Here is a 25,371-nt window from a genome sequence, read left to right as displayed (position 1 = left end):
ACACACTGCATCCATCTCTCTTCTCGTTTCCCCCACACTCCCCTTTTCACTCCCCTCCCCTCTGTTTCTCTGCTACCTGTGGTGCCAGCTCTCCATTGGTGATGATTTTGGCGATGAGGCTCCACTTCCTGTTGCTGGTGGCGTTGTGGATCATCTTCTTCCTCAGCAGTTCGCCCACAGACACATACTGGAAGCCATAACGCTCAGCAATCTTCAGGCACTGTGTTCCCTTGCCGCTGCCGGGGCCACCTAGACACAGAGAGGGAGGGAGAGGGAGCTGGTTATGTTTTGGAGAGATTTTTTGTGGTGTGTGTGAGAGATGTGTTTGTGTGAGTGTGAAACATTTCATGTGTGGGTGTGTGAGCGTGGGCACGCATGTGCATCAGGGGAGAGAAACCCAGACTATGTGAGACTTTATGTGACTGTGACTGTGGGTATCTGTTTTCTGTGTTTAATCTTTGCAGGGAGGAGGGAAGGTGAGGTACAGATCAGACACGCAGGTATGTGTGAACCTCCTACATGTGTTAACACAATTTCTTTCTCTTTCTGTTAAAAAAAGGTGCAAATGAGTGTTAATATGAAAATCAACACTAAGCATGATGATGGATAATTTTATTCTTGGCTGACTGGAAAGATGAGTCTTTCTGCTTGTTAAGCACAGATGGCCACCTTTTGTTTTAACAATCAAAATATATAATCAAGATTTTACAGCTCCAGAAGTTTCCACTTGAAAAACCCAAAGAGTCCCCATCAGAGCCTATGAGCAGCACTTTTGCTGCTTTCTTGGCTCGGCAAAAGTTAGCCAGAACTAGCATTTCCAAGTTACTGTGCCTCGTAAGGCCTCTACAGAAACCAAAAAGTGATGCCGCTGAGGCTACATCCACATCATATGTATACAATTAAAGGAAGGATCTGCAGGGATTTCCGTTTCTTGTTCGTAAACATTACATTCAAACTGGGCTCCTCCTCCGTGGCTCAGTGCCAGCGGCAGCGCACACCCACTGCCCCCAACTGTGACAACGTGAACACACTGGCCCAATCTCAATGTCCACACTCACACAGACTTAGAGGTGCATTCCTGCGAAGTCTGTGAGGTTTTAGGGCTGTCCCATTGTAAAATCGTAAAGAGTATGAGGGCTTTCGTGCTGACTTTCTGAGCCCTTAACGCAAACTTTCAGTAAGTCACCGTGTTTGCAGACTTACAGTGAGGGTATTATCTAGATTTCATCGTAATGTGACATCAAACGCAGGGTTCTCAGGGGAAGCCCACAAACAGGGCTCTATATTCCCAAATATTTATATCTTAACAAAAACAGTATGCGCAGGGATTCAGATTTTGTGTATTCATATTCCTGTCAGTTTGGTGGAAAAAAATCGACTTATAGGAGCGTAAAATGTCAATCGTTTTTATCCAAAGCTTATTCAATCCGAGTTATACCATTTTGTGCCCTTGCAGACTCATGTACTCAGACACTTTCTAGATGATCTCAATTAAGTCCGCAAGGGCTCATGTTTTAGGGGGGACAGTGAGATTCAATCACCCTCTAGCCCAGCAACCACCTGTTGCTTCGCGTTCCTACGTGGGAGAGACTCGAGAGAGGTGCACCTGACTTGGCATGTTAGCACAAGCCAACCACCGGGTTATTTAAAACATACCTGCTCAGTAGAAAGCCAACTCACGTTGCTGTGCATCCCGAAAGTGAGTGAAAGTCAAACTAAGCTTCAGCCTTGTTCAGGAAAAAGCTCTGTCTGTTTGATGTTTTGTTTCATTATGTTTGTGTTTTTCTTGCTCTGTGCTGCATCAACTATTCTATCCACTTGGGATAGCTTCCTCCTCCTGCTCATCAACACGCACAGTCACTTGCGCTCTGTGATTGGCTAATGTAACCACTTCATGCACAAAGTGACTTTGAGCCTTGATTAGCGAGTGAAAGAAGCTTTGTCAACCTGCAAGGCCAATGGATGTAACATGGAAGTATAAAAACACAACCAAAGTGAAACAAAACACTTTTTTCCTAAACAAAGGAGAAGCTGGACTTTCAATCGCTTTCAGGCTCTTAGAGAGCAGCTCAGGACGAAAAACGCGAGTTGGTATGTGTCAAATACCCCAGATTAGCTTGTGCTAACATGCCAAGTCTGGTGCACGGCTTTCGAGTCTCTCCTACTTGATTTGACTACCTGAAATATAACAGTTGAAAAGCACTGAAACACAACAACTCACTGACAGAAACAGATCTGGAGGATATGATTTGCTGACCCCAAACTCCAAAACTGTGATCCACTATTTGTCTTGACCGAGTGTTAGAATCAACTTTAGGAGTTTGTTACAACCAATAGTTTGTATTTTTTGTGTATTCCAATAAAGGATTTTATCTCTGGTTGCAAAGGCTGACAGATTTTAAGAAGATTTAACTATTTCCAATCTGTTGTGTTACCTTTTCGAGCTAAAATAGCTAATACAATATCTGATTGAAACTGACATAGGAGTTGTAGCACATAAAGTATGATTAGTGAGTTCAAACCTACTGCCACCCTGCAAATGCCAGTATTCCAGTTTATCCGACCTGGTCAAAAAACATTCAGAAAATCCTCTGCACTTTTATTTTGGAATGACGTTTATGTTGTTTTTCCACTAGTTTAGTCTTTCCTTTGAAATAGAGGCAAAGTATGAGTCGCTTTCTGACCACCACTCACATCAATTCATAGAGCCAGCAAAATATTTTGCAGCTTTGCCGAGCCGTTCCCAAGAGGCACTGCATGTTTTCCACACTAAAAAACCTAACTCCAATAGAGATCTGAGGGATAAGGCTAAAAGCTGTGAAATTTCCCTTTAATGGTACAAGATAGACGCGCTTTGAGCTGTCAGTTTGTGATGGGGCAAGTTTAAGTGCCCATAAAAGCCATCTGACAACCTAAATGCTGCTCTGCTAGCACACAAACAACATCTCAGTGTGTGATTTCTGAGACACTGAGGTTACCACACATCAAACAGAACAGCATTGATTGGAGCTTGAATCCAGACAGGATTGAAAAATAGTCTGAGACCAAGCTTTGCTGGATAATCATCCCAACTTGGTGTGTGAAGTTGAACTAGTAGAAATTTAGAGTGTGTCTAAGTTCAGAAAGTGACCGTGAATCAGTGATACCTCTCGTAATTATTGGTTGGATTATGTGGTTACAAAATTGTGTTACCGTATTGTGTGTTCAAAGGGTGTTTACATGCTACAAGTGATGCTCCTACTTGTGAAAAAGTCTTTGAAGCTGACTCAGTGTTGGATTAATTGAGGTTTTTTGGAAGCAATGCCTTGGTTTCCTTCAACAGTCTTCCTCAGCTAATGGTAAACCCCTGTCTAAACAGCCTGAATAGCCTGTGTGCAGTTATTTATGCTACTTCTGTTGAAAAGACGGCCCGTCACTCCCACCCACTGAAAGCAGCAGCTAACCAGGTGGGCAGAGGTGTGAATGAATGCAGAAGTTGTACCTCTCTTTGATTTTCTCTCCTCTGTCTGTTTCCTGCAGCACCGTGACTGTCTTTGAGTACGCTGTCACATTTAAAAAAACCCAGGCCTCATGTTTGTGACAGAAATCTTTTTGCCCCACTGTGCTAACACGACACTTCATATGACCCAGTTTGTTTGAAGAATACTGCCTCAAGACATGAGGGTGTTTGTCATGGTCGCATGGTTTGTTGGAAAGTTGGCATGAAGGCTGGTGAAAATCTTTTAAATATCTCTCTCTGTTGATACACTGGAGCAAAAGACTCACTTAATCAAGTCTTATTTGTTGTTATTGATTCAGTGTTTATGCTTGTTGTTAATACTGTAAGGGAATCATTAAGTCAATCATGGTGCTTAAAGTCTCAACAGCAAGTGGCATCCTGAAGTGATGGAAAATGAAGCCAATTAAATAGTTTTATTAAGGTGAAAATAAGACATATTTAGAGGCGTGGCAGTTGCGAGAATCAAAGCTATCCGGCAGTACCCTGCCCCTTAAGGGTGTATTCACACCTGTGGCTCCCTTACTTTGTTCCGATTCAGGGGCAAAATGAATGATGATACAATTATAGTTGTTGTCATATGGTTTGTTTGTGGTCTGTTGCGGTCCAAAGTTATAAACAAATGCAACGAGCGACAGATTTTTTTCTCTCATTGGTCAGAAATCATACCCAGAGGAGTTTCCTTATCTTCATGGAGCATCAATGTGGCTAATAAGCGTTATAGCGTTTAAGGCTCATATACCATTGTGCGCTATATGATCAACATATGTAGTTTTTAAGACCCTTGACTGCTTTAAGACACTTCGATGAGGTACTTTATTTCTCTACTGCTCCTGCACATGAGCCCACAGCTCATTTTCTTCAGTTTTTTGGTCATCTCTTCTTCTGCTGCTGTGGTTGATTCTTCTACTTCTTCTTCTTCTACTGTTTTGACTGTAGAGTTGTCAACCGAGCTCATTACTGGCCCCATTACCACAGTGTGAGCCACAGTTGTAAGTCAGTTGTGCTGGTTGCTGGGGTGTTTTTGTTCTCACTGTAAAGAAACTGCTACAGGGCTCGAATGGAAGTGAGTCGAGACTACCTATTTGTGTTTTGTCCCGCATCCAAGAGCGATTATTGTGTTCACATATGCCTAAATGAACCAGGGTTTCAGGAGAGGGGCTGCTCACTGCTTCGGAACAACTGCCCCAAACAATCCAGGTGTGAATACACCACACACATGGGTAAAATCTGCTAAGTGCAGCTTGAAGCATGCCAAACCCATGGCTGGCATTTTTATTCAGACGTAAAACCTGTGTTTACCATCAGAATGAACTCTTGTCATTCAGCTGCGACATTTCAGAACTGAAAACGTAATTTTCCGGCGTGAGAGGCCTAAACATCTAAAAATATATGTGGTGGTTTCCCAGATACCTTGCTACATGTGGACACAGCTTTCTTAACATAAATGAGCAGTTTGGGTCACAAGATGGTTAACAATGAAGAGCATGAAGACTGCAGGAGCGATAACAATACAGCTTTTTGTTACTTAGACTTATTTAAGTAAAGGTTAATGTAAAGTAAATGGGTTAATTTTCATATCATAAACCTGACAGGTTAAGCAAAACCTACAACAAAATTCCAGGACCTGACAAATATAGTGTTGGAATGGCTGTCCGACATCTTTCCACACTCTTTCATCTCTTCATATCTTAAGTTTTTTTTTGTAATATTTGTGTTCTGTATTAGTGTTTCTGTTTCAGTAAGACAACATCTAAGATTTAATGCTAGACTTTGTGGTAAATACAAATTACAAGTAAGGCAAATTATCCCTTTGACTTACTGTATACTGTTGACTTTTCTCAGGTCAAAAGTTTCCTCCTGACAGTCAAAGTCAAACTTTCCATGTGTGAGTATGTAGATGTTCTGTGAACAGCCATTGTTAGGCCATGGCCGCTCTGATGCTGTTGAACTGTATTCATCACGTCACTGAATTGTCATTGCCATGCCCCCTCTAACCTGGTCATGATACTGTTTTTCATACACTTAGAGATAATCTCACTATAATCACACCAAGGGATTTGTCACAGCATTAAACGCTGTTACTGTTATCACTACTGCTAAAGATTTAAGTCACTTTGTCGTGATTAGAAATTTAAAAATGCAAAGGAAAAACATTTCGCCACAGTGTCGAGAGGCAGAGCTGAAATATGCCTGACTCCTTTTCACAGACTGGTTTAAAATAAAACCTTAGACAGTTTTTCTTAGCATTTTGCTTTTGTTGTACAGAATTAATGAGTGTCATTGGGGTTTGATTGATCAGTGGTAAATGAATAACACAGCCATGTAACGAGCGAGACAGCTGGGTAACAACTCTTGACTCTCGTGGTATTTGGTGTGTACATTACAGGCTTGCTTTGCAGACATCTCCTTATGAATAACATATCTGAATTTAATCATCAAGCAGTCATAAAGCAGCACAGTAATGCTCAGGTCTGAGATCTCTGCTCTTGACTCTTTTGACACCTCAGGTTTGGATGCTGCAGTTTAAAGTTGGTGTTATAAATGTGGAGTGTTTGGAGATCTGGTGTCTTTAAAAAGGTCTCTGACCCCTTTGGGATGCTAAATGTTATGAAAAAAGCTAAGCTATACTTGAAGTCTCCAGCTTCTGCATTTTTAAGACAGGCACAACAGTTTTGACATTGTATCGACAATGTGGCTCCTGAGGCAGCAAAACAAATATCAGCTCTCTTTCCTGTTCAAACAGTGAGCCAGGCTGCTTGTCTGCTTGTGGTTGTGCAGGAGAGGAGTATGAGCTCCTGCCAGCTGGTTTGGAAAGGAGTCCAGTGCCAGAAATATATTTTTTGGCTCAGGTCAGAAGTTTTTTCTTTGTGAAGTAAGTTCTGCAGAACAAACATCATTTAATAAAACAGAGTCCTGGATTTGGCTTTTGGGTCCAAGAACTTTTACATCCAGCATAAAGATTTTATACTTCTCCTTTGCATGTACACGTTTTAGCACTCCAATTAAAATGATACATTTATTTTATATTTTCTGAGTTCATTTCAAAACACGTATTCCTAAGTTTTGTACTTAACACTGTTTGAGGAGCTGAACTTTACACAAGTTTCATTTGGTTTCTATCACATTTTTATTTCATGGATACTATGCTAATCTAGAAATCTTCCTTTTTAGTTTTATTCTATTTTTGTCCTGACCTAATTTTAGACTAGTGCCTACTTTCTGGAAGCAAATTGAAATCTTAATAAAGGACAAAAAACTGTTTTTTTTCCCATGTTGATTAAAAAGTTGCTCTTGATTTCACAACACATTCTTAAAAACGTTTCAGATTATGTTGAAGGTTTGCAGTAGAGAGGAAGATTTGCAGAGATAGCATTAGGCACTGCTTGTAAATGTGCACTTTATCTCAGATCTGAGAGTTTCGTAATATTCAACCCTGCTCCCCCTCCCAAACTCTTCCTGACCAAACATATCTCTGTTATTTTGTCTCTCTCTGCAAACCCGACACATACAAACATTTGAACCTCCAAAGAGATGACAGCTGCTGCCACCCTAACCTAACACATCCCTCTGAAACTGGCTCACACAGACGTGATCGGAAGTGGCTTTGTGCTGCAAGGACAAATAGCTGTCAACCACACTGTAGCCAGAGTCCCAAAACATGTTGTAACAGTATGCTGTTGGACATCTTTTAGGGCCTTTTCACAGAAGAACCTTAAATAAACTACTTTAGAGAGGGTTTATAAATAGCAAGGTTTTCACTCCAGCTTAAGCGGTGTCATTACTCTTATTGCGTGGCTGACGCGCTGAATTCATAAGATTAATGAATGCATTTGACTGGTTAATACAAGCCCATCAAGGAAATGAGATTAGAAGAGCATGAGTGTCTAACACAGAGAGTGACGTGCGACGAGATCTCCCCCTCTGATACCCACCAAGAGAGGCGGGGCTGCATTCAAAATACCAGGGAAAACACACTGATAGTGAACACGTACACACACTGATGTAGATTCTCATGAAGCATGCGTATTTATAGATCATCAGCCAGGCAAATATAAACTACTATCCTGAAAGAAACTGGCTGCTCTGTTTACATATTCAAAGATCTACATACCCAGCCCAGTGGAAAACACGTGTCTGTAGGAATGTGCTTGATTGCTTTAATTACACAAGATCAGATGAGATCACACTTTAACTACCATCTTCATATTTATTCAAAGTCAGTGTAGCCAGTTTAATATCTCCCTACTGTTTTGAATTCCTAATCTTTGCCTGCTGCCTTGGTGTTTGTCTTAAAATGTGGCATCGTACAGTTTCTGTTCCAGTATACAGGCTGCTGTGTGTCTGACCTGTTAATTACAGGGAGAAATGCCTTGATGACACCTTGCTTAAGGTTTGATATTCCTCAAATTATAATGTTTATGAGGGAATTAAATGCCAATTTCAGATTCACCTCTATGCCTTTTCCTGATATTATTAGTTGGAGGTGCTTTATGCAGTACAATTGACTGCCATGACTGAGCTTTATATGCAACCAAAGGATGAAATCACAAATGTAAATTTATTTTTTTTTATTTTTCACTGAGATTACAACCTCTACAATCAATTAATGTTAGCAACCTATGAAAGCTTAACATAGGATGTTAAGCTTTCATTTGATGACCCCTTGATGACCCTCGCTGTAGCATAATAATAAACGAAGTATTCTTGTAGCAAATGGCTCAGTCATGGCTTGGCTGCTGATATCTTATGGATTGTCTGATATCTTGATTTATCCTAAAAATTGGCGCAAACTCACCTAAAGATTGTAATATTCATCATCTTTTTGGCTGCTGATTAACAGGAATAGGTAAAATTATGACTTTTATTTATTTATTTATTTCATGAATATGATCTGGAAACCCTCAATACTTAAACAAGTTAACAACCTAACTCAATGTAAAACATAAAAACAACATTTGAGCTGGCAATTCTCAGCACGAAATCAGAGGGAAGAGGCTGCTGTGTGAATTAGTGACTTAAGCTGTGTCACATTACAGGGTTAGCGTCTTCTGAAAGATCTACCCTATGTAGGACTTAATAATCCTGGCCTGTGTAGGCTGCTCATGCCAGACTTAATGGCAGGGTTGGCAGTTCTGAAAAACTAGCATGAATTTGATTGTAGCATCTCGTCAGGACTCCGCCTAGCCCCTCCTCCCCCTAGCCCCTCCTCCCCCTAGCCCCTCCTCCCCCTCCCCTTGGAGCTCCTCCAAAGCAACGCCCCCGCTCACATGCACGAGCGCCGCTGATTTGACTATGATTGTGAATGACTGAAAGACAGACACAGAACATCATTTGATGTTTTGCACTACGTCGAGTCATGTCTCATTTAGAGGTAAGGGAACACCAAAACGTTAAAACGTAAAGCTAAAAAACAAATAAACAAATGTGACTTTTGTTAGCACTTGCAACTGTCATGCCAGCATTATCCACTTTTACCTGTGACACAATATCAGGAGTAAAGCTATAATACAAATAGTACAAGTACATTTTCTCTAGAACTTACTCAATATCACGATTTATTTTGCTAGTCAGAGCCCCTGTGGTGAGAGTTTAGACTCTGATCCAGACTACAGCCCAGAGCCAAGTACCTATTCAGGTCAGAGGGGACAGGCCTCTGTCTTCTGGGTATGGGCAATTTCTCTGCCATTCCTCTGCTGAGTGCAAACCTGTACACTGCTAAACTTGGCAACACGCATTGATGCAGGGGCAGTGCGTGCCAGTGAAATGTATGCGCAGGAGGAGGGCAAAAAGGCAGGACGGGATTTGATTGGTTTAACAGATTGGATCCTAATCGATGTGATTGGCTGATGTTTTCCTGGTTTTTCTCCTGCTGTAGATAGCAGATATTATTTGCTCTCATTTAAAAACACATCATGTATTGCTTGCCATCGGGACATATCGCTCATTTTAACCAGTATAACAAAAAGTGGGTTAAAAAGTGTATCTAAATCAAACTCATGAGCTGGTACATCATGTTACCAAACACTGATCTTGACACCTAGCATGCTCTCTAGTTGCACAGAACATAAATAAAACCACATTACTGAATCTCTTCAAAGCCTCTTTCAGTTTTTAAAATCTGTGTTACCAAATGTACAACTGATTTGAAACAAAAACCTTCCTTTTAAAGGTGCATTACTGAGCTGCTTGAAAGTCCACTTTCTCATTTGAACTGGCATGCAATGAATCTTGGGATATGTTGGGCTTCAGGGAATGTACCTGATGCATCTTTGTGACCAGGAAGTCCCATTTGACAAAGTAACGTTGAAATGAGGCAGTCTTTGTCACGCAGGTGTGAAGCACAGCTGTTGGCATCTTGCACAGTGACCCCCTTCTGGCTTTTTATAAGATGAGCTTTGGGCTCCACCTTTAAAACGTGAGATGAATCCCTGTTCCCCTGTATGATATAACCTGCCTCTGTTTTTGTGTTGCAAAGTGTCCGTAGTCTTTTGTTGTGCTTATTTACAGGAAGTGTTTTTGTGTGTAGTGTGGGGCCCTTACCGATGACAAGGATGACTTTGGGTCGTGGTTGTGATGGATCAAACACCTCATATTCCTCTATGAGCTCAGCAGTCTCTGACAGGTCCGAGTCACTCTCGATGGAAAACTGGCTGATGGGAGGGAGGCGGTCGTAACGTCTGTAGGGAAAGTTGGGACTGTCGGGCATCACTGTAACAGACAAACACGACACACACGTTCAGAAGTGTTGATAAGAACCAGTTAATCTGCTATTGTTTGAAGCAGTGCTTAGGAACATGAATTTCTATAGCCTGAAGTTCACCATTAGACACCTAATATAATGAATCCATTCAATCAGACTATGAGTTTGTCAGACAGATGAGAACATAATTATGTGCTATCCATCACCTTCAAAATGCAAACCCTGCAAGTCCCATTACAGAGGAAAAACAAGATAAAGCTCTGTCTGCTTCAACAACTGTCAGTCTGATAGAAATCTATTTCTGCTGGCAATTAGGCCGCGGCCCCTTGTGATCAAAGCGCTGATTGTAACATTTATTAAAGATATAAATCATTACTGACTGCTGCTCCAAGGAAGCAGGACAGCTGTTATTCAAATGCTGAACCAAATTAAACACTGAGGATTGTATTGATCTCTTGAGGTTTTCTGAATCTGAAGAGAACAGAGAAAGTTTTTGATGAAAAAGTATAAAAACAGATAAACTTCTCCTGATGGGATGAAAATATACTGTTAAAATAGCCAAATGGATGGGCGTAGCTTAGCTGCTCCGGCAGGTGCCTGTTGTACAGAGGCTTGTTAAACATTTTTGTGATACTTTCATCTCCACATTTTTTACAGTTACAAAACATCCATTAACTTTATTTGTTATTGTGCCAAAAAGCTCTATAGTTTTTCAAGAGTTAGATCTCCACTTATACAAGTTTCATTTTAAACAGCTGCTTGTGAACGTAAAAGAGAGAAAGCACCCATTAAGTAAATAAAACAGTCTAATAAGAAATGATGTTTTGTACTTGTTTCGGTTTGGTTACACTATGCATATCTAAAAACATCCACACCTCAGCAAAAAGGTGCAGGATTTTATTTGTTTGCAGCTGAACTTGTGCTTCTTCCTACCAACTGTGTGTCTCTCTGCTCTGCTGGTTATGTTTTTCTTCCTCAGTGCTATTTCCACTATCGTAGCTAGCTGCTGGGGAAAGCCTCTTCCACTTGCTAATCAACACGCAAAGTCACTTGGACACTAGGCTAGCTGTGTTTGACTGAGGTAACCACGCTTGTACTCCAACCAGAATCATGCCAATACAACCAAAACATCAACATACGGGCTGAGGAGAGGGTTCGAGGCAGACACAGACACTGCCACACATAGGGATGTTCAATACCACTTATTTTAGCAGACCGATACCAGTACGTGTACTCCCTCTTGAGTACTCACCGATACTAAGTACTGATACTACTCATACTTTTGATACATAAAATTTCAATTAACCGTGACTGACCATTTTGATCAAAGACAGCACAGTCACTCTGCCAATACAAACAACACTCTCTCTGAGTTAATAAAACAGTTTAACAGTTAACTCTCCCACGTTCATTCATGTTGTCTGAACAGGACCTGGCGCACATTTGCTGTGGTGTTAAACCGCAGCAATTAGCAGCAACTAGAGGCAATGAGGATTTGCTCGATGTAAGATTTTCTTGCCTCGAGTATCTGCTGCTGGTATCTGCAGCCTTCATGAATACCAATACCTTGAAAAAAGGCTGGCATCGATACCGATACCTGGTAACAGCATTCGCCCAATCCCTAGTCACCCATGCACAAATGCTAAGAAGTGACAATTGAGAAGGATTATTCCTGTAAAAGTTGACATTTTATTTTTGGGGAAAACCATGCAGACTGTACCTTTAAGAACAGAAAACAAGTTTAAAAAAGTCAGACAACATCCAATCATAGGCATCCACAAAGCTACATGTTGGTCAGTGGGGCTAATGCTCGAGAGAGTTGGGCCTGTGGACAGGTGGCTTGAGGCCACTTATCGTCCCAGGTAAATCATCCTTGTTTGATGTGATGTAATGTGGTCTGCTTTGAGAAATACCCCAAAAGCTGTCTTCGGAAACAGAAACAAATATTATCTTCAAAAGAAAAAACACACATCATAAGGCTGCTCCAACTACTTCTGTGTAAGAGCTTCCCTTTCAAAAACTAATCAAGCTAGGATCACAAACAAATAAGTCATCTGAGAGGCATTTCTTACCATCATGTGACTCCACAACATGACAGATTCAAATGTCAAGACTCTTTTTTTCAAACTTTTCCTATGTATATATAATCCACCTCATGTCATCAAACAAAAGAATGATTGTTTGAATTCAAAAGAGACTCAATAAAAAGCAAAGGGGAAGTATCATTAGCATATGGGTGGCAAAGTCAACTCTATCACCCACAGCTAGAACCTTCCAGTAACCACATCCAGGTGAATGATTACCAAACATGTTTATCTGTCTTCACTGTGCTGTCACCTGTTGCCAGCTCATCCAGTCAGTGAAGGCACCACAGGCATGTTCAAGGCTGAGCTCTGCACACGGGACTCTGCCTCAGCATCACAGCTTACACCAGCTTCTGGTTTAGATGTGCTGTGTGTGAATCTTTTCAAATATCTCAACAGAAGCTTCAGATCCTTCTGGGAGGCTGCATGTATCAGAGAGTAGAGATGCACACAACAGTGAAACACTGTTCCCTCTGCGAAAATCCCCATCCTCCCCACACTCCAAAGGTCTTCTGCTTTTTTTGTTTTCCAGTTACAGTTTTTTTTTATACAATGCATCTCCAACATGGCTCTGGAGGGAGCAGAACAAATATCAGCTCTCTTTCCTGTTCAAACAGTGAGCCAGACTGCTCGTTGTTGTGTAGGAGAGGAGGATGAGCTGCTGCCAGCAGGCTTGGAAAGAAGTCAAGTGCCAAAAAATATATTTTTTTGGCTTCCAGTGGACAATTTTTCTTCATGCCTGATTAAATTAATCAGACTAAGAGAGAGAAAACAGAGTTCTGGTTGTAATTCTGTTTATTTGCTCCATGGAGCCAAATGAGCTGCAGCCCCAGGGTGGCATAATTTGACTCCCTGCAGAGAGAAATACTATTATGATTGATTTAGCTTCAGATTCATCTCTGTTGATCAGTTTGTCTTGAGTAATTGAGACAAACATTTGATACTGATGAAGCACCGAATAAAACACTTGATATCAGAAAGGAAAATGCTGATTTTGGGCTGATAAAAAACTCAAATGTAACTAAATTCCAATTTTCTGTTTATTGTAATAACCGAGTCCATCATTAGCAACAACTTAGCATCCCTAAAATGGGCAGCAGTGGTGCCTATGTGCTAAGCTTACAACCTTTGGCTGTTAAATGCAGTGTTGCCACACACTTTCACCAACTTTTGTCCTTCTTAAAGTGTGCTACACAAAAGCTACCAGCATGCCTGAAATGCAGAGAGTGATATCTTTTGGTACAAGGATGTGCTGTACTGGCTAAAGCTTTGTTACAACCATCTACCATCAAAGATTCCCTTCTAAGTCTGAGCTACATGTTTCAAGCAAAGGAATTAGCAAGTGAGCTAATCAGTGACCCTTCCTCAGTTCAAAGTTTGCACCCAAAGTGAATCTAGTTTGATAATTCTCCAAGGCAGTAGAATATTACTGGACTTGACAGCCTGAGCTGAAACACTTTTTACTATAGCCCCATTTCCACCAAGCAGGCAGTCCAGTTTAGATCAGTACGGTTTGGTACAGGTTGGCTCAGTTAAGACTGATCCTGTTTGTGTTTCCACAGCCAACTGTGCCCCCTTGTGGTAGGTGGCGAGTAAGCCGGATTCTGATAGCTGCATCAGTTAAATAACAGTGTGAACACCACAGCAGCGCAACACAATGTACCCCACTAATAAATCCAACGAAGACAGCACAACACAGTAAACAAAGAACAAATAGAGGAGGCATCCAGCAATCTGTCCTCTTTGTGATTGGCATGGGAATTTTTGTTCCACAGTTTTGTTTCAGAGAAGGTTGTGTACCGCATGGAGAAATACAGCCGCTGTCACAAGGTAGGTGACAATTCTTTCGACCAATCAACAGACTGCAGTGTTGTGGCTCCACCTTCAGGATCACCAGGATCAGATCGGTTTAGTCTGGCACCCCTATGGAAGGGTCCCAAAAAGTGGGATGGCTCGTCTGAATTATGTGGGGACCTGTCCCGGGATCAGCTTATGATCCATTTGTTTAAGTTATTTTTTGGGAGATTTTCATGTTTTTGTCAGAGAAAACAGGACAGTGAACAGACACTTTGATTGACATGCAGGAAAGAGACTGTGCGCTTGAGGGCACAACCTAGAGCACTGGGCTGCACCAGTGCCTGAGGTGTAAGCTTTCTGTTTGTGACACAACAGCAGTGTTAATTTCATCTTAAAGTAAAGGACAAACAACTTGTAGTGAGCTAATGTCTTTGTGCAGGCGGGTAAATGTCGTCCACTGACGAGACTTGAAAGTCTAATCTCAAAAAGCATCTCACCAAACAACACAACTCTACTAAGCTGGTTATGAGCTCAGTGCTGAAAAAGCAGACTAAGCAGAGCTCACATCAGCTGCTTTTTCAGAACATTTGAGGTTTGATTTGAAATCACCACCAGCTCCACAATCTTTAAACCAGTGGGAACTAAACAGACTGATTGTGAGGTGTGTTGTTGAAGATGGGCTCCTTTGAATTGACTGTTGAGACCGCTGCTTTGAGAGAGCTAATTAACAAAGTAGATGTAAGGCAGGTACAGAGTGCTAAATCTCATGTCCATTACAGCTGTTAAGGGTCTCGATTCCATTTGTCACCAAGGGAGTAGCTGTGTACACCCTACTTGCTGACCATTCACGGCATCAGCATTCACATGGACACAGGTTACCGCTGACACTCACACTCACACTCACACCTAAAGACACCGAGAGTGACCAGATAACCTTGAGAGCACGTGTTTGGACCAAAAAGAAGCCTGGGTGCCAGGGGAGACAGCAACAAGATCCTTATGTGAGACCCAAACAGTCTGGTGTTTTTCATTTTAAGAAACAACGACTACAAAGAGCAGGTACAGCAGGAAATATTCAGATTTAGGAGACAAAACAGGAAAAGCATTTTACGTCTTTACCCTCCTGTACACTCACCATTTCTGAAGAGGGATCTGCGCGACTGGCCGCCGTTGAGAGGAGGAAGAGACTTCTTCTCCTGACCCACAAATGTGTCCCACCGCACCTTGTCCGGTCCTCCCAGCTCAGTGACTTTCTTCAGACAGCCCTCCAGGTACTCGATGGGGTCATCAGGTCGGTAGTACATCAGCCCTGTCAGCAGACTCTGGACACAAACATGGAGGAGAACATGATGAGGAGCAGAGGGAGAGAGAATTCGTTCAGTCTGGTCTGCTACTCCGAATTTTTGTTGTTTATTGTTGTGATGTTCTGCGGCAGTGAACGGGCAGTCCTAATGAGGGGAAGTTTCTGAAGTGGAGATCTGGTTGCCTTGGCTCAGCTCCGCCAGGGTAACAAAACATCTCATTTTTTCAGAGGCTGCAGAATATAAACACACAACCTCGTCGACCTGTAATTATCTGGAAGGGAAGCCAACCACAGTGATGAATGTGAGGGCAAACTTGATGCCAAAACACAAGTGAACTGATTATTTTAGTCACATTTTCTCCCTTGACCCTGGATTTTTCCAAACAATACCCTGCCTGGGGTTTTCCTGCCTATTCCCCACCCTCACAGAAACCATCCAGCTGCTGCCTGGAAACACTTCTCTCCACTGGAATCAATCTTGAGCTTATTTAGCTGATAGGTAATGAATAAACAGAAGTTATTGTGTGCCGAAGAATTAGACTGAACACTTGTGGCGAGGATGTGCCACCTCAGTACTCAATGTAATCTCATCTGGCTGTAAATAAACAGGCTGTGATTGTTTGCATACATTAGCTGCACTACACTGGGGATAGAGTCTAATTAAGTGAATGGGCCAATTTACTGATCCCTCCAGAGAATGAGTGATACTTTATTATTGTACTTCTATCTGTTCGGCCTATGCGGCTAAATTGAAAGTTAATGATGTATTATTGTATTTCATAGCACGACTTATCTTTAATTATACAGCATACCTGAGCAGACTTCATTAGGCCATGTTTCTGAGACACTCTCATACTTCAGTCAGACGGCTCAACGGCAAATTTAAGCCAATTTTGAGCGAAAATGAGCAAATTATCTTTAGAAACATATAAAGAAAGTAAAGAAATTTACTTTAAAGATACAAGTGTTGACTCAGAATGCTTAAATCTGCAGCCAAAATGAAGAAAATGAGAAATAAATGCACAACAGAAACAAAAGTTAACTACATATCAAAATGCTGTGCTTTAAAGATGCAAGAGTTGATTAATGCATGCAAAATCTACTACAAAAAATGAATAAGTATGTACTATACACAGTGACAAAAGTTGACCCCAAAACAGGTTAGCCTCAAAAAGATCAAACCGAAAAGCAGCAGGCGACTGCTAAGGAAACAAATATTCTGAGAAAAGGTAAAAGATGACATCAGAAGTCAGACAATTTAAGAGCAAGTTGGCTTAAAGAGACAAAGGTGGATTGGTAAACAAATATGAGAATTTTAAAAGTATAAGCAAGGAAACAACAGATTACAAAGAGACAACTTGACTCTGGAAAAAATAGTACAAATAACTGTCCACAAAGAAAGAAAAACGTCAAACAATGTTAATAAACCTCAAAGCAAGTCTTAGAGGATCATATTTCTTGCTGTATTTTTCTTCTGGACGGAAACAACATTTTTTTTTTTTAATTAATTATTTAATTCATTATTTTTCAGATTGTCAGACTGGATGTTAGAGTCTTTTCAGACAATCTCACATCTATTAAATGCAGTTCATTCAAAGGAGATGAGGACGATGCTGTCGTTTTATCCTGTCACACTTAAACTGTGAATACTGAACAACAGTCTTTAATCATTCACCTGTCTCACTTCCAATTCAAACCTCTCTGTCGATGCTCCCAGAAACACTCCCCCAAAAATGTAAGCTATTTCATATCAGGAAGAGATCCCTGTCGTGAAATGCATTTCTTATTCATGGATTTCTGCTGAAAATCACGCAGTCAACTCTACACGATCACCTCTCTAACCCCCACGAAGCGCACCTCTCACCTCAAACAGCTGAGGTATCTCCCGCCGCGCGAGATACTCCTTCGCATCGTTGGTATTCATCTCCAGCTGGATTTCTTCACCAAGCACAACTTGTCCGAAACGTTTTTGTTGGACTGCTTCTGTCTCCCTCAGGTGTCTCACTTCCGTAAGGTAGCCTAATCTTTGGTTGACGATAGAAAGCTCCACACAGTCCTCCCCTCAGCGCATTTTTGCCTCGTGTGTGGACTTTACAACTGGATTCCTGCAGGCGATGCCACCGCGCCACCCTCCTCCTCCTCCTCGGTGATGCGGATGCGTGGCTCGTCTGTCTTCCCTCCTACAGCGCTTCAATCAAACCGCGCTGTGTGTGTGTGTGTGTGTGAGCGTGTGCGTGTGTCTTCGTGGGTGTCCGTGTTTGCATGTGGGTGAAGCGACGTTGGCACAGGGTGCGCGCTGTGCCTGTGCCAAAGCACTCACGCACTGCCTTGGCTCCCCGTTTTTCACCTGTCCTAGCCTTTTGTCATTGGTGTCATCACTAGTAACATGTGGGTGAACATCGAAATATTCAAATGACAGGTGTAAATCATTATGGGTGATTTAAAGTGGGTGGTTGTGCATTATAAAGGACATATCCAAAAGTATCCACATGTAAAGCTTTTTGACACTTCCCCCCCAGTTTTATGTCTCAAAACTCATAAAACTAAATTACTTTCTCCATGAAAATCTGTGGCAATGCTCAACCAAAAGTTATGTTGAGGTGGTTTTTATTATCTGCATTTATGAGGTAGTTTTAACCTACATCTAGCATTCCCTATTCCTCTTTACGCCAACCTTGTGGTCAATTCTGTTTCTTATTTCGAGAAAAAAACTTGAATAAAAATGTTTTCAAATTGTCTGTAGTAAGAGCATAGCAAGGCAAATCTCCAGTTTGACTCCCTCACAGGCCAACTGAAACATGCAAACAATTCAGACCAGCCAGTTATAGCTGTGTTTGGCTGTGGCTCACCACTAACTTGCATAACAATGTAAATCCTGTCTTTATTTTAGGACATACAGGGTAACAAACAGTCCGAAAGTTCCACTGGTCACATGATGAATTCTTTTTTAGGCTTCACCAGTAAGGCCTGTTTGATTTCCTGTTTTGTCCCATAGGATTTGGCCCTTATAGGTCGCTAATCTTGTTGACAGCCACACCGCTGACGTTGAGTCTCCGTGTTGGTTATATCACTGAACAACAGTAGATTAGTTCAGTGACATCACTGTGTTAGAAATCATGCATGTCTGTGGATCAGTCACTGCAGAGGACACTAAATGCTAATTTATGGATTGAAAATGGAATAATGATCAGATTTATCCGCCTGAGGTCTACTCTAGTGGAACATAATGTTTCCTTTTTCATTCTCATTTTCTAAAGTGAAAAAGGAGAGCTTTACTGTGATGAGCTCTGTGCAGGTAAAGCAGGTGATGCTGCAGATGAGGAAGCAGTGACAGAGGAATTGACCTGTAAAAGGGCTGTGTAGAGGGTCAAGACTCAATTTAACACTACTCTTCAACATAACTTGGTGCTTTCTTCACTTTATTGAATTATATTTTCCCCTTAACTTAACTACAAGACTGCCAGACACTTGGTACTCCAGCAGTGAGATGGCATTTGACATCTGCTGCCTGCTATCCACGTCACTTCTCATTATGAAGGCTTAGCTGGAGAGGATATTTGAGCACGAAGCTGAGATGTCTTCTAACCCATGAGCAACAATAAGTTGAAATATATCTAACAACGGTCCCATTTTTTTAACCACCATGAGCTAGAAATGACTTGCAAATCCTTCCAGCTGCTTTTGAGGTTGTTTCAGTGCCACAACTTCTTCGAACTCTTGCTTCAAAATTAACTCCCTAATTTAGGAAACAACAACACTGAACAAACCCTTGTCTACTCGATGAAATAAGGCAAAGTTTTTGTGTAATCTATCATTTGAGTGAAAATGTTGAGCTGGTCATTTTTTAAAAAGCAGCCAAAAATCAGAAAACACACCTAACCAAAAAACAGACTTAATCATTGCCATGCACAAATATGAACTCACTGGCCTCAGCCAAATAAAAAAAATACTGGTTTAAAAATCTCCCTTGCCTCTGCTGAGTCATGTAGAGACTGATTGTACATCCACTCTAGATTTATTTTGTCCATGCAGCTCTGACATCATTTTGTTTATGCAACACTCTATCTTACAATCAGACAGAACTACTTCCATTCCTCTCCGTACTCTTATCTGCACAGATGGTTGGTATAAACTTCTTCACAACATTCAATGTTTTTCACCTTCACATGCAACAGTTTTGTCTTCAGTCAGAAGTAGTAAGTGCTGATGGTGACACACTGAGTCAAAATAATTTTTTTATGTAAATTTTTTTATACATTCAAAAAAAGGAACATTGGTGTTTGTTCAATCAGCATAAATAAAACACATAGCGTCTACTAGATTATTTCATGTTCAGTGGTTAAACATGATTAAATCTTGTTGTTTCAGCATGATGTGCAAAATTGTTAAAACAACAAGATCACTTTATGTTAACTCAACCTAATTGGTTCCCATCTGCAAAACCTCCCCAGAGCAGGAGGTGGCAGTAATGTGCAATAGGCCCTATTCATCAGGGAATCTTAGATCAGTTGAAGTGATGTATTTTTTTTTAATCAATCCAACTCAATATTTAAGTTAAGGTTTTCAATGTATTTTTGTGGATCATATCAACTTGAAACTCTGTGTTGCTACAACTAATAAAATAAGTAGTTGGACCAACTTAAATTATTTAACATGGATTTAGTTGTGATCTCTTAGGAAATTTGAGTAAAATCTACTATGTGTATTTAAGTTACAACAACAAATGTTATTAATTTGAAATAACTTAAAGATAATATGTACATTAAGATTTAATAAATTATCTAGATCTAGATGAATATATTGCGTGCAACTACTAAAATTAGTGAAATTGGGTAAATTCAACAAAACATTTTTTTCAGTGTAGCTATACACAGTAACAGAGGTAGTGGTTATAAATTATAGCTTTTATAAAATAATGCTCACAGTACAAACATAGCTTGAGTGCAATGGTACTTTTGATTTGAAGCTTAAACTGTGATGTCAAAATAAAATTTCAGTTAAGCCATATGAGTCTGGCCTACTTGTGATGTATTGTAATGTGTGGAAGAGATAGGAGCTTTTCCAGTTCTAATGGATTTACTTACCTAATTATCTGAAGGCAGTAATGGTTGCTTTCTTCTGGCAATCAAACAAGTAGGCCTATAGCAATCTTGAGAACAAGACATGTGGTTCGAGTCCTTTGCACTTTTGCAACACTGGAGACACCAGGTACAATGATCTGATTTAAAGTCCAGATCTCAAGACTTCACCTTGAAAGTGGTTCTGTATCACGAAGAATTGTATTAAATGAAATATGTAGATGTGATCGTCATGTACCTGCACTTCTTTAAAGTTTCTCAGCAAATAACCCTTGAGTTGTGCTGTCTACTCGGGCCTTCACAAGCAATTGATGTCTTTCTTCCCCATCCGGAACCACAATATGCGAGCTTTTATTTTGAAGTGTCCTCTACCGGAAGCACTTGCCAGGCGGAGTCACCGGTGTCCACTTCCTTGTTGCAGGAAGCTAACAGCTCTGCACGATGAAAACACTCACTTTACTGGGTTTATTGTCCGTTTACTCTTTAGCAGCGAGCAACAGAATTCATGTGAGTGTATATTTGTTGTATACAGATACAAATATCTCTTCAATTCTGGTGTTTTGGTTCAATGTTACGTAAAATTTTGCTTACATGTTAGCCTCTGTGCTGTCATTGTAGCTGTTTTGGTTTGAGTCTGGGTGATTGCGTGCAGTAAATATGATCCAGTTTTACATGTATTCTTCTATTATCCTCTAGAATCAAGCGGCGCAGTTTTTCAGCAGTGGTCACACGAATAACTGGGCTGTTCTGGTCAGTATTTATTCATGTATTGTCTCTGCAAGAGGCTGAGTGCTTGCTAGCTTTATTGATCTCTTGAATGAATGATGACAGCAGCAGTTTGTGGTCTTTTAACCGACCCTCACTTCTGTTTCTTTTTTGATGGCATCGATACACAGGTGTGCACGTCCAGATTCTGGTTCAACTACCGACATGTGGCCAATACTCTGTCAGTCTACAGAAGTGTGAAGAGGCTGGGAATCCCTGACAGGTGGCTGTTTATTATCTTATTATGCTTTACAGATGAATTATTGGGAGCATTTCAGTAGTGATATTGATGTAGTAAATCTGAATTTACAAGGGGCTGATGTTTAGAGGTCATGGTAAGACAATACTGAAATGGCCATATGTTATGTCTGCGCTTCCAACAAATTCTCTTTTATTTTACTCGCTGTATCACTATTTGGTGACTGTCTGTGATGAAATCAATCCTGTTAATACAGTGGGACATGTACTTGGAATCAATCACCCTCCACTATGTGGACACAGATGTAGGCCTCAACTTAAACCTGCTGACAATATTCGCTCACCAGTCAGTTGGACATTTCCAATCTCTTGATCATTTCCTGCAGTTCTTTATTCTTTGTTTCTGATTTTTGATTCATCAGCTGACTATAAGTCATGTGACATATCGTGGTTGTCTCACTGGTGCAGAGAAACAACGTTAAAGTAATACGTTTTTGGATAATCTGTGTGAAACAAAGAGAAGTTGGTAGGAGCAAAACATAATGTAATGTTATAAAGACACCAATTAAACTTTTCTGGTTCTGATACTGATGCCTGGGCTTTGGGTATCAACCGATACTGATCCGATACCAGTGTTTAATAATAACCTGAAAGTCCTTCTGCAGGATAAGACTGGTAATGTTTTGGATCAAAGGTAAAAAATGAGTATATAAAATTACTGAAGTTGACATTTATTTAAACTAGAAACAAAACTATAAAATTAAACTATAAAATTCAGAATTTACTGAAATTCTGTTTCATTGTAAACTTTTATTCCCTGTAGACTGGGAATGCAGCAAAAAACAAACATTGTGTATGAGAGGTGACATTTCAAATCAAGTCGCCAAAAGTGCTAGTAAAAAAAAGGCATAGTGCTGGTTGCCTGGATTGGCACCATGGATCTGCACCTTCCCACTAATAGCAATCCAGCTTTCAGGGGCACTGATAGACCAATACCTGATACTAGGATGGGTATTGATGCATCACTAATAAAGACATGAATAGTGACAAAGGTTTAAAGCGGGAATTTTTGACAGTACTTTAACTTTTATCATTAGTTGCTTTATCAGATGTTTCCCTAAATCATGAAAAATATACAGAAAACAAGAACAAATAATCAAATAAAGTTTAATCAAAATAAAACATTATAAAAATTAACCTTAAGTCTAGTACTTCAGCCTTTCATTTTGGCTTGTATACATTTAAAACAAGCAGACACATTTTCCTTCATTGTTTTAAAGCGACTTCAGCCATCCTTTCATAGGCAATGTGATGGGAAAAAAGGCTACAGTGGTAGAATTTTTGTTGGATTGCCTAATTCATGTAATGATTCGATGAAAAACCCTTTAGTCCGCTGGTTATATTCTGTTAAAACATGCTGTATGAACTTTTCTCATTATTAAAGAGGGGGCATTGCGCTTTTTTTAAGGCTTTACACTGTCTTTCTAGTACCCCTTCATAGCTTACAGCTAAAAAAATTAAATCACTGCTTTATCACACTGGGGTTTTAGAAAATGCTTTTTTTCAGTCTCTGTCTGAAATTCTTCATTTTAGCAGCTATCTTTTAAATGCTCCCTGCTCCACAAACCCACTTCCCTCTAACTAGTGTAGGCACAGTAATATGGGTAGACCTTGGTGTTTGAGCCTTTCCCCTTGGACCAGTTGGAAGATCCTTATGCTCCTTTTTATCCATGTTTACAATATGGGAAAGCAGAATACCCCTCTCTAAATTATTAGTTACGAGTCATCAAACAAATGTTTGAAAAAATAAGTCCTGGGACTTGATTTAACTCACTAATCATCTGTATCTTCTTCATCTTGTCTTTTCCAGCCACATAGTTCTCATGCTGGCTGATGACATGGCTTGTAACCATAGAAACCCCAAACCTGCCACAGTGTTCAGCCACAAGAACATGGAGCTGAATGTGTACGGTGATGACGTGGAGGTGGACTACAGAGGATACGAGGTTGTGTTTTCAGTGCAGTAAAAGAGTTGTATTCTGTTTAATGTAAATATCCAGCAAGGCAGTTTATTTAATGAGTTTGAAACCAGTTTCAAAACAAACACTATTCCTTTTTTAATGCAAATGAAAAGTTAACTTCATTTTAACCTTTCTAATCATGCCTATGAATTGCTCAACATCTCTTATCTGTTTAATAGTAATCCTTTATTTTGAAAAACTACACACTTTCTGTTTCCTGTTCATGTTTCAGGTGACAGTGGAGAACTTTCTGCGTGTCTTGACTGGAAGACTCCCACCAAGCACTCCTCGCTCTAAACGCCTCCTCTCTGACGACCGCAGCAACATCCTCATCTACCTGACAGGTAGTTAGAAATCAACACTAACACTTTACTGTGACTCTAGTGATATGATCAGTTAGAGGGTTTGAAGTGTTGTAATTATTATTAATTATGTGTTTGGATGTAAAGAATGAGAGGAGAATGGCAGCACATAGAATCTAAAATTAGACAAAAATCCAACCTCACAGTGTATGACACTTTTTGTGAGGAGTGTCTCATATGTTTATCATAAAGCTGTAATGATCACTCAAGTTTTTTTGCTGATTTTCTTGCATTTCTTGGATAAAAAATGACTTCATTATGGATTTTAAAAGGCTTAAGTAATCGCTGCAGAAGTAGGGCTTAGAAACAGGATACTTATCTCCATGATTATTTCCTTCACATCATGATTTGTATGTAACCCCACAGTGTGCCACAATGTTCCTATTCTTGCATCTTCAGTCCTTTCCCCCTCACAGTGTGCACAGCCATCAGCTTTTGTGTTTCAATAAATTTTCCTATTATTTTTCATCATGTATCATATTTTGCATTATGAATCACAGATGACTGAATCATTAATTATATGTCTAACAGGCCATGGTGGGAACGGCTTCTTGAAGTTTCAGGACTCAGAGGAGATCAGTAATGTGGAGCTGGCAGATGCTTTTGAGCAGATGTGGCAGAAAAGAAGGTAAATGATGACATGTCGAGAGAAAGGGGGGCGTTGGGAGCTTAGACACAAGTACTGTCACTTTTTTCATTCTGAAGGACCACCTCTTCCTCCAGGTCCTAGCAGCAGAACAGCACACCAACAAACATTAAACTGGCATAAGACTTAGCATATCATCCTAAACAAAAAATCTACCTATAATGTAAGAACAGTTTTCTTAAGTTCTGTTTCATGTGAAGCCATTATTAGTCTTATTTAAAGAAAATTGATGAGTAATTTCTTTTTTTATCCCATGGGCTGATCATTCTTTACCCTTTATAAGAAATCATGGTCACTTTAGTCTTTTCACATCTAGAAATGAGACATTTCTCTAGACTTTTCATGTGTTTGTGGCTATCATACAGTCTAGTAAGATTAAGCTCTTTTGCAAAAAGAAAATACTTGCTTTGATTTCAATTTGTGTCATAAAAATAATGGCACAGGCTTTCAACCAGAGCTACAGCTTCAACACCGCATTTGATAAGTTTTTTGGTGAATATTAATACTGGCGCTGACTCATAGGTGTGGCATTTTTTATTGACTGACTGTACATATCCATTCTGAAGAAACATGGTCATGTGATAATTTGTCATTGTCTTAAGTTTTGAAGCTGCTTTCATTCTTGATTCATTTTTAAAGATGTACATTATCATAATCTCAAGCTGTTTATATAATCCTAACAGCAACATAATCTGTGTGGTAAACCCAAGCTCTGATGAGATTAAGTTTTCAGAATTTATTTAGTTCCTTTTTAGCTTTTTCACCTTTTTCACCTTTTTCACCTTTTTATCATTGAATGACCTGAAGTGTCTCCCTGCTACAGCTCCCTCAACCTGTACATGTATGAATAGAGAGCATCCAGGATACAGTGAGTTATTCCAGACAGCTGTATAAATGCTCTTGGCTATGCCACCTTTG

General features: G+C 40.2%; 2 protein-coding genes across 3 annotated transcripts in view; one reads left to right on the top strand and one right to left on the bottom strand.

The window, feature by feature from the left end:
• The window catches only part of ak5 (adenylate kinase 5), a 107,634-nt gene extending 86,978 nt beyond the window's left edge, over positions 1-20,656 (bottom strand). The window contains exons 1-4 of one of the 2 annotated variants that reach the window (XM_074688262.1): positions 20,468-20,656; positions 15,216-15,402; positions 10,040-10,207; positions 77-249 (exon numbers count right to left, since the gene is read on the bottom strand). In XM_074688262.1, the coding sequence (XP_074544363.1) occupies positions 77-249; positions 10,040-10,207; positions 15,216-15,384 (510 nt within the window). In that variant the 5' untranslated portion in view covers positions 15,385-15,402; positions 20,468-20,656. Of the gene's footprint in view, positions 1-76; positions 250-10,039; positions 10,208-15,215; positions 15,403-17,247; positions 17,740-20,467 lie in introns of those variants that run through there. The other variant, XM_074688261.1, reaches the window with a different exon arrangement.
• Positions 20,657-20,807: 151 nt separating this feature from the next.
• The window catches only part of pigk (phosphatidylinositol glycan anchor biosynthesis, class K), a 42,719-nt gene continuing 38,155 nt past the window's right edge, over positions 20,808-25,371 (top strand). Inside the window, exons 1-6 of the mRNA XM_074688263.1 lie at positions 20,808-20,968; positions 21,158-21,211; positions 21,358-21,449; positions 23,295-23,430; positions 23,678-23,789; positions 24,339-24,435. Coding sequence (XP_074544364.1) covers positions 20,903-20,968; positions 21,158-21,211; positions 21,358-21,449; positions 23,295-23,430; positions 23,678-23,789; positions 24,339-24,435 — 557 coding nt within the window. The 5' untranslated portion in view covers positions 20,808-20,902. The remainder of the gene's footprint in view (positions 20,969-21,157; positions 21,212-21,357; positions 21,450-23,294; positions 23,431-23,677; positions 23,790-24,338; positions 24,436-25,371) is intronic.

The sequence above is a fragment of the Halichoeres trimaculatus genome, unplaced genomic scaffold (assembly GCF_033239565.1).
Source record: "Halichoeres trimaculatus isolate MK-OKI-2021-1 unplaced genomic scaffold, fHalTri1.1 fHalTri1_scaffold_15, whole genome shotgun sequence".
In the NCBI taxonomy this organism is placed as follows: domain Eukaryota; kingdom Metazoa; phylum Chordata; class Actinopteri; order Labriformes; family Labridae; genus Halichoeres; species Halichoeres trimaculatus.
This window is presented reverse-complemented; position numbering and strand designations above follow the sequence as displayed.